The sequence below is a fragment of the Gastrolobium bilobum genome, unplaced genomic scaffold, assembly GCF_033153095.1.
Source record: "Gastrolobium bilobum isolate Gb01-03AN ecotype WA unplaced genomic scaffold, APGP_CSIRO_Gbil_v1 utg8714, whole genome shotgun sequence".
NCBI classification, from domain to species: domain Eukaryota; kingdom Viridiplantae; phylum Streptophyta; class Magnoliopsida; order Fabales; family Fabaceae; genus Gastrolobium; species Gastrolobium bilobum.
In genome coordinates, this window is record NW_026897018.1 from 70,682 (window position 1) to 85,396 (window position 14,715).

A 14,715-nucleotide genomic window follows, 5' to 3' on the forward strand; every position below is an offset into this window, starting at 1 on the left:
AATTTATTTATTTTTCCTGATATTTTATACGAATATTTGATGGCGATAGGCGATAGCCCTTAATTTGCAACCAGTTCGTTCGTAAAAGACTGCGAAATCCATTCACAAATAAATACCATTTGAGCAGAGTAACTAACACATTCCACGTCAGCAGGTGATGATAAAGCAATGGATGATAAAGACTCACGTGTTTAGCAAAGCTGGGAATAAAGCTTCGGTTGATTCTGTTATTTATCCAACGAACCATGACAGATCAGCAAACTGTTAGTTAGAGATTTGTTAAGGCTTAGTTATTCAGTTAGCAATTTCTCTTGTAATCTTTCTTTTACCTTTTCTTGATATATATATATATATATATATATATTTGTACGATTCCTCAGTTAGTAATGCAATTCATTTAAGCCAATTCATAGTTTATCAAGAGTAACTATGAAAATATATCAAATAGATTGTCATTTTTTATAGCTAAATGCACAAACTTATTTGCAAGAAAAACGCATAACATGGTCACAGATTCAAAGGAATATATATTTCGTTTATTTGGAACATCACACACACTCGCAAAAATCCGTATATTGTTAACTATCCTAGTAAGAAGATTCTTTTGGATCTTTCGAGGTTTGAATGTGGCATAAAGAGACGGACTATACAACATACCCTTAGTCATGATGCAAATCATATTTAACAAGGGTGAATATCCATATCTGTTGCCCAGAGTCCAGACAAACAAAAGATGAATCTTTCCATAAAGAGCCTGAAGGAATCATTCTCCATAGACCAAATGCACCAATCTTCAATACTATTACTGTGCCAATTGACATCGCACAGGTCAGAGACATGGCCATCTCAAACAGTAGCTAGACACTACCTTTTCGGCCCCTTCTTCGGCCAAATTAAGTGTTACCTATTGATGAACCCATTATCTGGATCTGTAAAAAGATATTGCAAGGTTAGAAATCCAAAATTACAGAAAAGAAAAGGATAAGCATTATGAGAAGAAGTGAGGAAAAAGAAAACTGGGGCATCTAAGGAGCAAAAGATCCTGCTTAAAATACCTTATTCACAAGCAAGTTGACTTGTTCTCTGTACATTTCCTTCAAGTCTACGATATCGGCACGAAGTTCCTCCAGCTAAACACATTAAACTCCTTTTAGATACAAAATAGAAAACTTTTCTATTAAAAAAATAAACAAATAAAAGGAAACAGAACAGTTGCGACGCCTCAAAAGTCTGCGGCCTTAGTATAGCTACAGCCCTAGACATTATTTTCTTTTCTCTTTTGCCCCTTCTTGTATTTGGGGCCTAGCGTGTCTAATATTTTTATTTCAATTGATTTCTCATATTTTCTGGAAGGAAGAGAGAATTTTGCTGTGTCATGCTCTTCTCTGGGCTCTGAATTATTTCAAAAAGAAGACAATTTATAAGGTGAAGAAGAGTGAGTTCCTCTACAAGTTCATAGGATTTCATTGACTTTCCATCAGCTGAACACCAAATTGTGTCTAAGATATTGTTTCCAAGAAAGCAAAGGCTGACAAAGTGAAAATTACCTCTTCATCACGTTCGCCCATCAGCTCCAAAGCAGCAGAATGCCTCCTCCTCAGTGCTTCTAGCTCTGACCGTAAGCCGGGTAATACAGCAGCCTCCCCTCGCAATTTTTCACACTGCAGTGTCAATATGCAATTCATGGTTAATGGCAATGAAGGGATCAGTAAGTAGTAAATAGGCCACTGAACTCACCTGTTCTGTCATTTGAACCAACTCCTCAGCAAGAGAATCACGAATAGATTCCAGTGATGCCTGGAATTTTTATAATTAAAAAATAAAATAAAATAAAATATATCATCATTGTACCCCCAAAATAAAAATGTCATCCACGATCACTGTCCTATGATCTAACAGCTTAATATGAATTTTATTCTTATTCATTATGATAAGTTCCCAATCACAAGAGAAACAATAGAGAAATGAAATGGAAGGTATGGTGCCAAACATTAAGCCAGGGAATGAAGGCAACAAATCATACCAAACGTGACATATATGAAGCTAGTTCACCCTCCTTCTGACGAAGTGCAGCTTCTAAAGAATTGGACGTCATGCTCTTCATGTAGTAAGGACTCATGCTTAGTTCTCCAGGATTTCTCCTCTCAGAAAAACTGTCAGATGAGTCCAATGATGCTTGCAGAAAGTGGCTTTCTTCCAAGCTTGCCAGGGAGCTTGCACTAGAGACTTTCCGAGACAGGTTCCCTACATCATAAAGAATATTATAGAAAACATCATAGACAACTCAGACATGTGATGTAAAGAGAAGAGTTTCGCACCATTCTCAAAAGAAGAAGTTAGCTTTGTTGTGGGAGTTTGATCTGATAATGGATTAGAATGAACACGAATAGTCTTCTCCAGATCTGATCGAGCAGCCTTTTCTTTTTCTATCTCCTGGCAAAATTGAAGAGATTAATTCAGGAACTTGAAAAACAAAAATCACAAAGGTTCTCACAAGATGGATGGAATTTAATATTGTTACAAGCAATAAAATACCTCATCAAATTTGGTTTTCATTTTTTATACATGGTTTTTGTTCCATACAATTGCCCAAGTATTCTGCATCCGCTCACTAACATTTGTTCTATTCCAATTTCCAAAAATCCACATAATGTTGAAAAGTCCATAACAAAAGCAAGTTGGCTTTCTTTTGTAACTTTGTCAGAAAAAATATGCAGCATGAAACCAAATATCTCTCTTTGCTCAGTTCATTCCATTACACAAATAATATGAGAAACGAAAAAGAAATTTAATGGAAGAAGAAACCAAAAGCTTCATGTAACATGGTTAACAAAGCTAACTTTGAAATCCAGAAGCAGAAGCTCTACCTGCTGAAGAAGCTCCCGATGCATCAATGCCTCATGTAACTCTTGCTTGTACTTCTGCCTAATGTCTCTAATCTCTTCCTCAAGCTGTCTCACACGACCTTCTTGAGTGTCAGCTTCCTCCTTTGCTGCAAGATATTCCTGCCTACTTTCAGCTGCTCTTTGTCTCTCCTTTTCAAGGGTCCTACTTAATTGGGTCTGTTCTGCCCTAAGACATGAAATCTGCAATTCATTGTTAAAGTAAGTCACACATACTCAGAACTGCCATTAAAGAAATGATTTCACTCAGGAATTTGCAAAACCTGAGCCTCAAGGACATTAATTCGAGACAAGGTTTGAGATAAGCGCTCATTCACAGATCTCTCTCTTTCCTCAGAAGTTGCAGCTTTAGCCTCTGCTTCCTGTAGAATCAATAAGAAGAGATAAAGAAATACAATAATATCCAGTGGGAGTTTTCTAAATTTAAATTCAAATAAGTATTATAGAGACCTGAAGTCGAGAATTGAGAGATCTTTCTACAGCAGCCCAAGCTTCAGCTCTTCTGGCATTTGTTTCCTGTTATCAGGCGAATTATAGTCTGGTACAGATCCCATGCAGCAGAACATAAAACAGAAGCAAAAGCAATATTGGATCATATGTCTATTAACCTGCATGGCTTCAATTTGCCTTAAGAGCGGCCTTGTGGATTCTGGAACTTGCGTAATCAGTTCCTCACACCGTCTTTCACTTGCCTAGAGAAAATAAACCAATAAGCAAAAATTACCAAAAGCATAAATAAAGTTGCTAAATCTTAAAACAAGGAAAAGCAACATCCTCAGAAAGTTAAATAACTAAAGGGCAAGCAGAGAGCAAGGGAGCACACCTGGTAACGTTTTTGAAGATCCTCAATGTCTTTGAGAAGCATGTCTTCTTTGAAGACCGCCTGAATATGTACGAAGAAAACATTAAAACTTACAAGCAATGCTTTGAGAAAGTCAACTTAGTAACAAGATGATCAGAAAATACTAAAAAAAATTAAAAAAATCACAAAAAAACCTGTTGTTCCTTTCTACTTAATGTTTGCCTCAATTCTTCGAGCGCCTGGACTAGCATAGATTCACGTTCCTCAGCTTCTCTTAGACGACTCTCTAGCTCCGTTCTTGCTTCATTGTTGGCACGTGTCTCTGCTAATGCTTCAGCCTCCTTAGCAGCAGCCAAAGCATTAGTATAATATTCTTTCTGTTCTGCAAGTTCTGTTTGATTTTTTTCTATTGTTTCTTGCAACAACTTCTCTGTTGCTGTCTTGTCCCTCTTGATACTTTCTACTTTATTCTCTTCTATCTGTCATTACATGACATTAACCAAACAGCAGCTTCAGTTAGAAGTAATAATAAATATGAGGATTGTCAATACATTTTGTTCCAAAAAGAATTTGACACCTTCAAATGATATATAGGATTGTCCATGGTAGTACATAATAATAAATCACAAATTACCCTTTAAACTTAAAAGCAATATGACATAATTACAAGCAGTAAGACGGGTTTTTTTAATCAAACTACATAATGAAGAAGATCTTTTGCAAAGAGATAAACAACCTGGGCAAGTGAACTCAAAGAGCAAAGATGAAGGTAAAACAGTACAGTACAATTTATACTGCATGAAATTTCTGCTTCCCAGATTGCATGATTAGTGAAGACAATTATTTCAAAGAAGTTACCAGCAAATAACAACCTTCAGTAGTGCTTTCGGAATTGCATTACCTGAAGTTTAGTAGTCAAACCTTTCTTCTCCTCCTCAAGATCTCTAATCTAGCTTTCATAAAAAAAGTAAGTAAAAGATTTATTACAATATGTAGGCATATAAAAGGATTTAAGGTTGTGGGAAAATACAATAAGTAGTCTGCAAACCTGAGCCCTTAGTTTCCTAATAGTAGATTCTTGAGCGGCCTGCTTTTTGGAAAGCTCTTCACCTGAGATGAGGGACAGTCTAACATGAAAAAAGGCCTCTATAATCTCCAGTAATTAAAAAGTTACCATGCTTCCATGGGGAAACTTTTTAATTACAACAGAAACACTCTTCAGATGAAATTATTCATTTTCCAACCAAACCAAAGAATAGTAGCAGTTTACGCACAAATTTTATAATGCAACATCAGCCTTCCTCAATTCAACCCCCTCTTCTCTCCTACAGACATTGTTCAATCCTTTCCACCAAGCCTACATGATTGTTGGAGTATGCCTAAGATGTCCATTTAAAGGGAATTATAAAACCTCTTAAGCGTAAATTTCAAACCATGTCTATCTGTCTAGACCTCACTTTCCAATTCCAATCTTGAAAACACTAAATTAGCAGCCACAACAATTGCATTAATTAAATACTTTAACCTCTCTCAACTGTCTAAAGGGAAAAAACAGCAAGCATGATACATCTAGCTACAACCTTGTCCTTGCCAACATTGTCAAACATTCTATGCCATGGTGGTCAATGGCTGCCTAGATATGTGCTATGAAGAACCAAGGTTACATCAAACTATGCATTAATGGAAGCACTTTCAACAGAACCAGTAAAAACCCAAGTAGCATTCTGAAGACCCCAACAACTAGAAGCCATATAATCTGACATGATCTAGAAACCAGATATTATAAGAATGGTTTATTGACATCTCTACGCTACCTTCTGCCATAACTTGATTAATTATTTCATCCTTTTCCTTCAAGAGAGCAGCTGCATCACTTTTTTTATTCTGTTCTCGGCGAAGAGTATCCCTTTCCTTAGTGAGAGCATAAACCTGCAATTAAACACACAAAATGAATAAAATACTGTAACAGTTGTAGATCGAACTAATAATCCTCTTTGATAAATCACCTTCTTCAAAAACCTACATGAATTTCTAACACCAATCTCCAATGCTTAAGATGATGCTCATGTTCTGTAATATTAAAATTATTATACATTCACTGTGCTTTGATAGGAATCTCATCTTTATCATATGCACTGATATTGCAAGAATTTGATTGGTACACCTTCCTTCACTGACAAAATGGACAGAGCATAAAAGAATGAAAGAATAAACAAATAATATTGCATTAACTCTGCAATTCATTTGTGCCATACTACGTTGGTTTCTATGGCAAAACAGTCAACCAGAACTTCAGTTTACAGATTAAAAAAACTACACACAACTTTTGAACTATGCATGTGTACATTATTGACAACTTTGTTAGTAAAGCACAAAAAGTAAATAAGATTTAAGACAGGTGATACCTTTCTTTCGAGAGTTGCAACCCTCTGATGATATTCCTCTCGCAAAGACTCAATTTCTGCCTCATTGGATTTTCTCTGTTCCACAATTACCAGCAATTAAATATAAATATTTCAAAGGAAGGGTGACAGCAGGATAGTGAGAAACACATGATAAAATGAGAACAGTGACACATGCTAATTAGTTTAAAAAAACACCAACGGATTTTCATAGGAAGATGTATGAAGGAAAACCAACATTATAGTATACAGCAACAACATCAACAAGACCTTTATCAAATCAGAAATATCATAACATGATAGACAGTGTGACGTTGTCACAAGGACAACATCTACACAATACATGTAAAAAGTCATCTTCAATAAATGTTTCATACAACTAGAACTTGCACGTGCTGAATCAAGAAGATAAAGCCAATAAATTCCTAAAAATCATATATATATATATATATATATATTTTAAAGTGCGTATACTGCACCACATCATCTATCATTGACACATAAGCATCCTTCAGCTCATTTTTTTTCATAACATTAGTTAATATCTCATTTAAGTTAGTCATATATAATCAATTTGTTGTATCCATAATGCCAAATCATGTCTTGGAAAGGGCAAATAGGATCATTGGTTAGCTTCTGATGTGACATAGGCAATAATCATCACTTTAAATGTTTAATAGACAGATGTGAATGCATAGATGAAATCAGAAAGACTGAAAACATTCACGATCTGAAGGTAACAATAAAAAAACTGAGTATTAAGTAAAAACGTGCCACAAACTACAAGGTATTAAAAAATAAATATACCTTGAAATCCTCAATCACAGCTTTAAATTGTTCATTTTCATTCATCAATTTTGCAATCTCATCAGCTTTAGCCTGCAAAGAGAACAAAGATTATAAAATTGCAATAAGATATGCAATTTATAATGGCCCCAAATAAGACACATAGAAGATAAAGAATGAGCAGCATAATTAGACAAAACATGCAGCTTCTTGAACATAGTGAGACATTAAAATAACACCAAAATCAAATGATTTTTAAACGTTTAAGGAGATCACAAGATGTTAGCTGGTTATAGATGAAGAAGAGAGATATAATGGAAAAATAAAACATTTAGAACAAAGTGAATCAGAAAGTTAACTAATTTCACCAAATTATTTTCATGATCTTTGTCTAACGTACAAGAAGCCAGGAACCTCAAACCCTTAGGCCTTAACCAAAAAAAAAAGGACAATGGGCCAAGAAAAAATTTCTTAATCATAGCAAAGCCTATCTAGAGACCATGTGATCTTCATCATAGTTTCCATGCTCAAAGAATAACAAGATCGAAGTCCTGAATTGTCTTTCCATCTGGGCACTTACAACATAAAAGTGAATGTGCAAGCAAAAGCCTTTGTTGCTGATACTAAAAAAGAAATAATTTGTTATGTACACTTCTCAATCAGTCCAAAATGGAGCAAGAAAACATATTTACAGCAAAGTGAATTCCAAACTTAACTATTTTTACACCGCTTAAAAATCTTCACGATACTGTTTGGGAGGTCTCAACCAAGAAGAAAAGTACAACAGGCCAAGAACAACTTACTGATAACAAAGACTACCTAGAGATCATGTGAACTTAGTTTTCATGCTAAAATAAAATAAAATAAAATTATTTGAACCCTACATTGTTTTTTCATCTGAGCACATATAACAAAATTGAATGTTCATACCAAAGTTTTTTTTGCTGCTACAATTACGTGCAGTAAATGAAATACCTGAGCTTGTCTTGCAGCACCTTGTAGTGCAGCTTCCATCATTTTCAACTCCCTCTTCACCCTCTCCAGTTCAAGCATGGATTCTGAGTCAGACATATTTCTTCTCAAATGCTGCTCTTTCATGTTAGTTTCAACATCATCGGCAAAGTGGTCCCTTTCATTTTTTTGAGCAGTTGTTTCATTTTCATGCAAAACCAATTCAGATACCACCTCAAAAGATTCATTTGGTGGAGGATCAGGGGACAAATGTTCATTATATGATTGATCAATGCTATTGATTTCCTCAGAAGTCACAGACTGTAGAACAGAAGTGTCAATCTCATCTCTTTTCTCGCTATCACCTGATGCTTCAGGTTGAACATAAGAGATTCTCTCCACACTTTCTTCTGCTTGCACCTCCTTTTCTTCTTTACTCTCCTGAGTCTCCTCCTTTGTCTCGACTTGAAAATTTTCATGCACATCATTAACACCATGTGACTCGCCAGGCTCACTGGTACTACCCTCAACTACCTTGTCCCCAAGATTAGAAGGCATGGGTTGCATTGACACTGAACTTTCAGATGTTCCCACTTCAGCAATCTCTTTCTCTTGAGGAATGTCAACAGAATCCGAACTCTCAAACTTCTGAATGGGGGATTCAGGCAATTCAACAGGCATCTCAGGTAACTGGTGTTCTTCCTTTCCATGGTCCCAATTCTGTGCAGTTGTTCCATCTGCTGACTCTGTATGCTCACCATCTTCTTCTCCCTTGAGCACTTTATTGTCTTCTTGAACAGTGGTTTCTTCAGCTTCGATGTGGACCGTGTTATCAGTTTGAAAGCCTTCTTTTCCCTCAGCCACAGGTATATGGTCCAGAGCCTCAGGCTTTTCCTGTGACTTCTCAGTTTCAGATTCTTGTTGAGAGGACTCAACTTTTTCCGATGTCTCATCCCTAGTTTCCTCACTTGTGTTCCCCATAAAGGCCAAAACAGGATTAAATAGGGCTTTCCTGTCAGTGGGAATAGGCCATGATCCTGCAGCTGAAATACAACAAAAGGGAAAAAGTCTAATCAGTGTGAAAACTCCCCACCAAGAGAACATCCATCCCATCCAACAATTCAAAACTCCTATATTTCAGCAGTTAATGGAACTTGCGTCCACCTCAATCATAGAAATTCACATATGATAGAGAAATCCATTCAGAAAACAAAGAGAAGTGATAGGAACTTTAATTAATTACCTTCATTGCTGGATTCAGACCTCTCTTCGAATCCCAGAGCATTATCGAAATTCTTCTCAATATTCTTCACACTCTCCTGAAGCTTATTCACAGCTCCCGTCAAATCAGGGAAGTTGCCCCATGTATTTTTCCCACTAAACCATGCCATCTCCGAACCTACAAATCAAAATAAAGTCGACCCCTGATGCACATTACCTATTCAGAACGCACCCATGTCCTCTGAATTCCTACTCTACTCGAATTTCAGATCCCAGAAACCCATGAACAATACAACAACAGATAAATTAAAAAGTAAAAAGAAAAGACGATTGAATTTATTTGAGTTATGCATCTAAAAAGCAATTCATAATGCCAAAAAATAAATGCGAGATAAATCTGAAATCGGATAATACTAAAGGAAGAGATCAATGCAGAGGGAGTGAATTGGAGAAGGTATAAGATGAATAGTGAAAGACGCGGACCTTAACGAATGCGTCGGATCCAGAATCAAATCATGGTTTTACAACTGGTTGAGTTCACAGTTGAATTATCAAGTTTAACCTACAAATGAATCATTGAAAAGAGGACAAAAGAAAAAGTTTGTCGGTGAAAAAGGTGTTGAATCAAATAAAAATGAAATTTGCGTGTGTTATTGGAAAGAAGAAAGTGGCTTTGCGGGAACGCGGGAATTAGAGGTTCGATTTGATGAGCTCTGCAAAACTATTACTATGCGAGGGATGATGGATCTCGATTCTAATGTTTTCCTTCCCCACGTTAGGGACGAACGCAACGCTGTCGTTTCAATGTCTTATTATCTTCTCTTTTCTTTTTCCTTTTTTTAATTATTTTGGTGAATTTGTAGAGAATTTCTACTTTCTGTTTTCTGTTTTGGTGATACGTCAGTTTTTACATATTATGTTCATTTTGTTACGAACGATGACAGTCACTCTGTCAGATTCTAATGTTACACTTGAACCATAATTCTTAGGGGTGTATTAGATTTACATTTTAAAGGATTTTAATTGATTGTTTTTAAACAAAAAAATTTGTTGATATTCGAATTAGGATTTTAATGGATTGAAAAAAAGCACGTGGTATTCGATTAGGATTTTAAAGGATTATTTTAGAATTCGTCCAAATTCGAAATTTATTCGATCATGATTTTATAGATAATGGAATCACAATCTCGTGGTGTTCAAAAATCCGACGATTTTAATTGATTTTCTATTGGTGTAAATTTCGTGAGACTTTCTAGTAAAAAAATATAAATAGGATGTCTTTTTCACAATCTCACTCTAATCCGTAGGATTTCTTGAGATTCTTCTACTAGTGCACAGTGTTTTTTTGCTTGATTGACTGCTCGAAATTGGGTTCTGCAACGGGAGCTTCCTCAAAATTAAAAAAAAAAACATATTTTTGAGCGATTTTCATCGTAAAACAACCCAGAAACAACGAACCAACGAGATTTTAATATAATCTATTTCAAAAATAACATATTTTTTAGCCATTTTTGAGAAATTTTAGAAGTTTAAAAAGTGATTTTTCAATCTATGGGTTGCGATTTTACTTGGCACAAAAACGTGTGATTTTTTAATTAAAACACATAAAACAGTAAAACAATAATAGGGAACTAAAACCCTCAAACCAATTTTCGTTTTACATCAATGAAACAATATCAATTTAAAGAAAGATTGAAACTATCATAATATGAACAATGTATTTTGTAACTATATATTCATTAACAAAATTCCTTCACTATAGGAAACGATTTCAAACAATTTTTTTTTTTTTTTTTTTTGATAACAGAAACAATTTTTGTGTCAATAGATAACTAAAAGCTTATTTCTTAAAAGCCCCAAATTTCAATGTATCGATTGAAAAAAATTTGAGAAATTTTCTAAAATTTCATGTAATTAAACCCAAAATTTCATATTCAAAATTTTCTTAGAATATTCAATGGAAAATATGCATATGATATATGGTTAGAAAATTCTCATCACGTAAAACAAAACCCCCAAGGTTTTCAAGATCAATTAGAAAAAATTTCAAACGAAATTTTATCATGAACTTTAGGTTCTATATGCAAATTTAGAATTATTTTTATAATTAAAAAAAAAATTGGGTCTTATAATCATATATGCATAGCTTTGATACCAAATGAAGAAGATAATTTTTAACCCTTGAGATATTTGAAAAGCTGTTGTTTAGTAATTTTGAATGTTTGTTAAAAATTATATTATGTTTTATTGATTGAGAAAAGTATATTATGTTTTACTTTTTTTTAATTTCATTGCATTTCTTTGTTATTTTTTTTAAGGGAAAAATTATACTTACAATACAACCTATTTTTTGTTTACAACATTCTACAATCATATCTTAACCGTTGATTTCCGTCAATCAACGATTATTATTTTCGCAAATCAAACTCATTAATTAATATTTAATTTGCAATGAATGATAACCGTTGATTGACAAAAATTACAGTTAAGATATGATCGTAAAATATTGTAAACAAAAATAGGTTGTAATTATAACCTTTTCCTTTTTTCATTGACTCTTGTAATTTTGAATGTTTGTTAAAAATTCATATGATTTTTTAAAATCTTATAAATTCATATTGTCCTTTCAAATCTTATAAATTCTATTAAAATTCAATCTTATGAAATCTTGATTGTAAAAAAAGTTTTTTAAACAAGTTCTCTCCAATTCTAAATAGTCTTTTAAAATCTATAAGTTTTTTTAGCTCAAAAAAGTCTTTTAAAATCCTAATCCAATATATCCCCTTAGGCCAAAATTAATAAATATTTACTGATGAATAAAAAACGAATGAATAATATGATCTAAAAAAACATTTACTGATGAATAATGTTTTAAAGAAAAAACTAAGGGAAAAGTTCATCAATGTCCATATGATTTGCTTCAGAATCATCTATGCCTCAGTGGTTTTTCTTTATCACATGCCTCTGTGTTTTGTAAAAAATAAAAAATCATATGGGCATATGTGATAAAAAAACATATTCTTTTGCAAATCACATGAACATATATCATAAAAAAAAATCACAGAAAAATAAGTGGTTTTTGAGTAAATCATAGGAAAATTGGTCAACTTTTCCCAAAACTAATTATCATTAATGTAACACTGACTTTGCCTGTGAGCTTAAGCTTCATTTGGAGAGAAAAAAAATAAATAAAAAATAAAAAATCATTTTCAAAACTGAGGCTTTTCTATTAGCAAGGAGTAGAGAATTGGGGTATGAATATGAACTCGTTATTTTATGTTTAAATAGACTCGGATCATTTGGACAAAACTTCGATGACAGAGACTGTTGTGCATGTCACTTTACCTAACTAACTAGACCGAGTCTTCATCACCAATAATCACCACATGAACACATTCCATGTTTAAAATGATGATAGCGGTTAACGTCTCTCACAGTGATTTCCCTCTCGGTGATTTTTGATATGAACCTGATAGCAACATGGCAGTCCTCACAAATTCGGAGATTCTTTGTTATCAAAAGCCGGGTTCCTGGTGATGTACTTATGAGTCCAAATGCAATAGCTAGTCTTTCACTGTGACTGCACACCATATTTGTCTTCTCATCTTCCTCTACATCATGGAAAACGGATCCAGTATCTGGTACATATCCAGCTTCTAGCATTAGTCCTTCTAACCTCTTCAACTCTGCATATATTGCACCGGAATTTGGGTGTGAAACATCACCAGAAAGAAATGCATAGACTTTGTTCTTTACTTCAATCCAGCTACAAGCAATGTTTTTCTTTATTCCTTTATCTATCATTAACTGCCTCAACCTTGCAACTCCTTCCCACTTACCTGATTGAGCATACATGTTAGCCAAAATCACATAATTGCCAGAATCATCAGGCTCAAGCTCAATTAGTTTCTCTAAAGCTTCCTCTGCCAACCCCACATTCCCATGGATTTTGCATGAATTCAGCAGGGCACCCCATACACCAGAATCTGGCAGTACATTCATACGTCTTATAAGATCATATGCCTCATCCAGTTGACCACAGTGACCAAGGAGATCAACCATGCACGTGTAGTGTTGAACTGTAGGATTGATACAGTAATCCCTCACCATTATGTTATAGAATGCCCTGCCTTCATCTAGCAAACGCCCTCGGCTGCAAGCTGCCAGGACACCAACAAAGGTTATAAGATCTGGCTGAGCCTCTTTCCTCATTTTCTCAAACAAGTCCAAAGCTTCAATAGCAAGACCATGCATTGCATAACCAGTAATAATTGCATTCCAAGATACAACCCTTTTCTCCCTAAGCCTCTCAAACAAAATACGGGCAACTTTCACAGAACCACATTTTGCATACATATCTATCAAAGCAGTTTTGACCTTGTCATTGGATTGAAATCCATGTCTCCAACCAAATCCATGGATTTCCCTCCCTTGAGGAAGACAGGCAATGTCAGCTGAAGATGAAATCACAGTCACAAGGGTTGCCTCGGTGGGTCTTACGCCTGTTGCCGCCATCTCACGGCACAGAGAAAGTGATTCATCAGGGTGTCCATTTTGAGCAAAAGCTGCAAGCATGGAGTTCCATAACACAGCATCTCTTACACCAATTTTATTAAACACGTTACGGGCATCCACCACACAACCACACTTGGCATACATATCAATAAGAGCTGCACCTACAAACACATCCCTCTCCCAACCAGTTCGTATCACACACTCATGAATGCCCCTTCCCTCTCCAATTGCAGAAAGTGCTGAGCATGCTTTGAGAACAAATGGGAAAGTGAAATTATCGGGCTTGAGCCCATACTCAAGCATCTGGTGGTAGAGTGAAATGGCAGCCTCGTGGGGCCCATTCCACGCATAACCCCGAATCAAGACGTTCCACAGAAACAAATTCCCTTTGGGAATTCTGTCGAACAACTGATGGGCATCCCGAAGAGAGTTACAAACGCTGTAAAGATTTACAAATTTAGTGGCCAAATCTTGATTGTAAGCAATACCCAGTTGACACAATCGACCATGAAGCTGTTTACCGGGCCTTAATGCCTTGGCAGCTATACAAGACTGGAGTAGTGAAGCGTAATTGTAATTGGAAGGTGAAGGTGATGGTGATGGTGATGGAGGAAAGGAATCAACTTGGAGTTTACAAGTAAAAGCGTTCTGCTGAGGGTTTTGTTGTGTGGCAAATGAGTGGTACGAGACTTGAGGTTGGAAAAAAGATGGTGAAACAGGGAAGAGGTTCAAATAGAATGAGAGTATAGACAGGGTTCTTGAGGTTTCCTGTGTCTTCTTAATGTTATACAAAGACATTTGGTTTCTCATACAAAAAATAGAGGGTTCATGAATAAACCTAGCTTTCAAGTAGTAATGGTCAGGTACTGCGCTGCACAGACTGTGTAAGAGCTATTATGTGGATTATATTTTGGTTGATCACTTTTTTTATTGTTATTATTTTTTATAAACTCTCTTACTTACTGTATCCAAATTCAAATGCTCAAGGGTTCTTCATTACATTATGTTTAAGATTTCGATCAAATATATAAAAAAGCTCCAATATATGGATAGTTAGACAAAATAAAAAAAATTGGCACTTTCATTTAAGATAGTTAGATAGGTGTAAAGCGGCCCAGCCCAAGACCTGAAGCAA

The 14,715-nt window shown here is 35.1% G+C and overlaps 2 protein-coding genes across 2 annotated transcripts; both read right to left on the minus strand.

Moving 5' to 3' along the window:
* Positions 1–514: 514 nt before the first annotated feature.
* Positions 515–9,825, minus strand: LOC133303435 (golgin candidate 5). The gene is made up of 20 exons (XM_061503346.1): positions 9,549–9,825; positions 9,088–9,243; positions 7,869–8,887; positions 6,915–6,986; positions 6,111–6,185; positions 5,520–5,634; positions 4,754–4,815; positions 4,607–4,654; positions 3,900–4,184; positions 3,727–3,786; positions 3,512–3,595; positions 3,354–3,419; positions 3,167–3,265; positions 2,868–3,086; positions 2,319–2,433; positions 2,024–2,244; positions 1,738–1,797; positions 1,548–1,661; positions 1,056–1,130; positions 515–929 (listed from the first exon to the last, which is right to left on the minus strand). The coding sequence occupies exons 2-20, from the start codon at positions 9,233–9,235 to the stop codon at positions 894–896; spliced, it is 2,973 nt and encodes a 990-aa protein (XP_061359330.1). The 5' UTR covers positions 9,236–9,243; positions 9,549–9,825; the 3' UTR covers positions 515–893.
* Positions 9,826–12,313: 2,488 nt separating this feature from the next.
* Positions 12,314–14,405, minus strand: LOC133303453 (pentatricopeptide repeat-containing protein At4g21065-like). The gene has a single exon (XM_061503363.1). It carries the CDS (start codon positions 14,388–14,390, stop codon positions 12,435–12,437), a length of 1,956 nt encoding a protein of 651 aa, XP_061359347.1. The 5' UTR covers positions 14,391–14,405; the 3' UTR covers positions 12,314–12,434.
* Positions 14,406–14,715: the final 310 nt, after the last annotated feature.

What these genes read in the sequence shown, in the direction of transcription:
- LOC133303435 (XM_061503346.1), bottom strand. Translation starts at nt 9,235, where the DNA reads ATGGCATGGTTTAGTGGGAAAAATACATGGGGCAACTTCCCTGATTTG. An exon ending in CTGTGATTGAGGATTTCAAG is followed by an intron (nt 6,186 to 6,914) that starts GTATATTTATTT and finishes ATTGTGGAACAG; the next exon opens with AGAAAATCCAATGAGGCAGA. An exon ending in ATCTTCAAAAACGTTACCAG is followed by an intron (nt 3,596 to 3,726) that starts GTGTGCTCCCTT and finishes TATTTTCTCTAG; the next exon opens with GCAAGTGAAAGACGGTGTGA.
- LOC133303453 (XM_061503363.1), bottom strand. Translation starts at nt 14,390, where the DNA reads ATGAGAAACCAAATGTCTTTGTATAACATTAAGAAGACACAGGAAACC.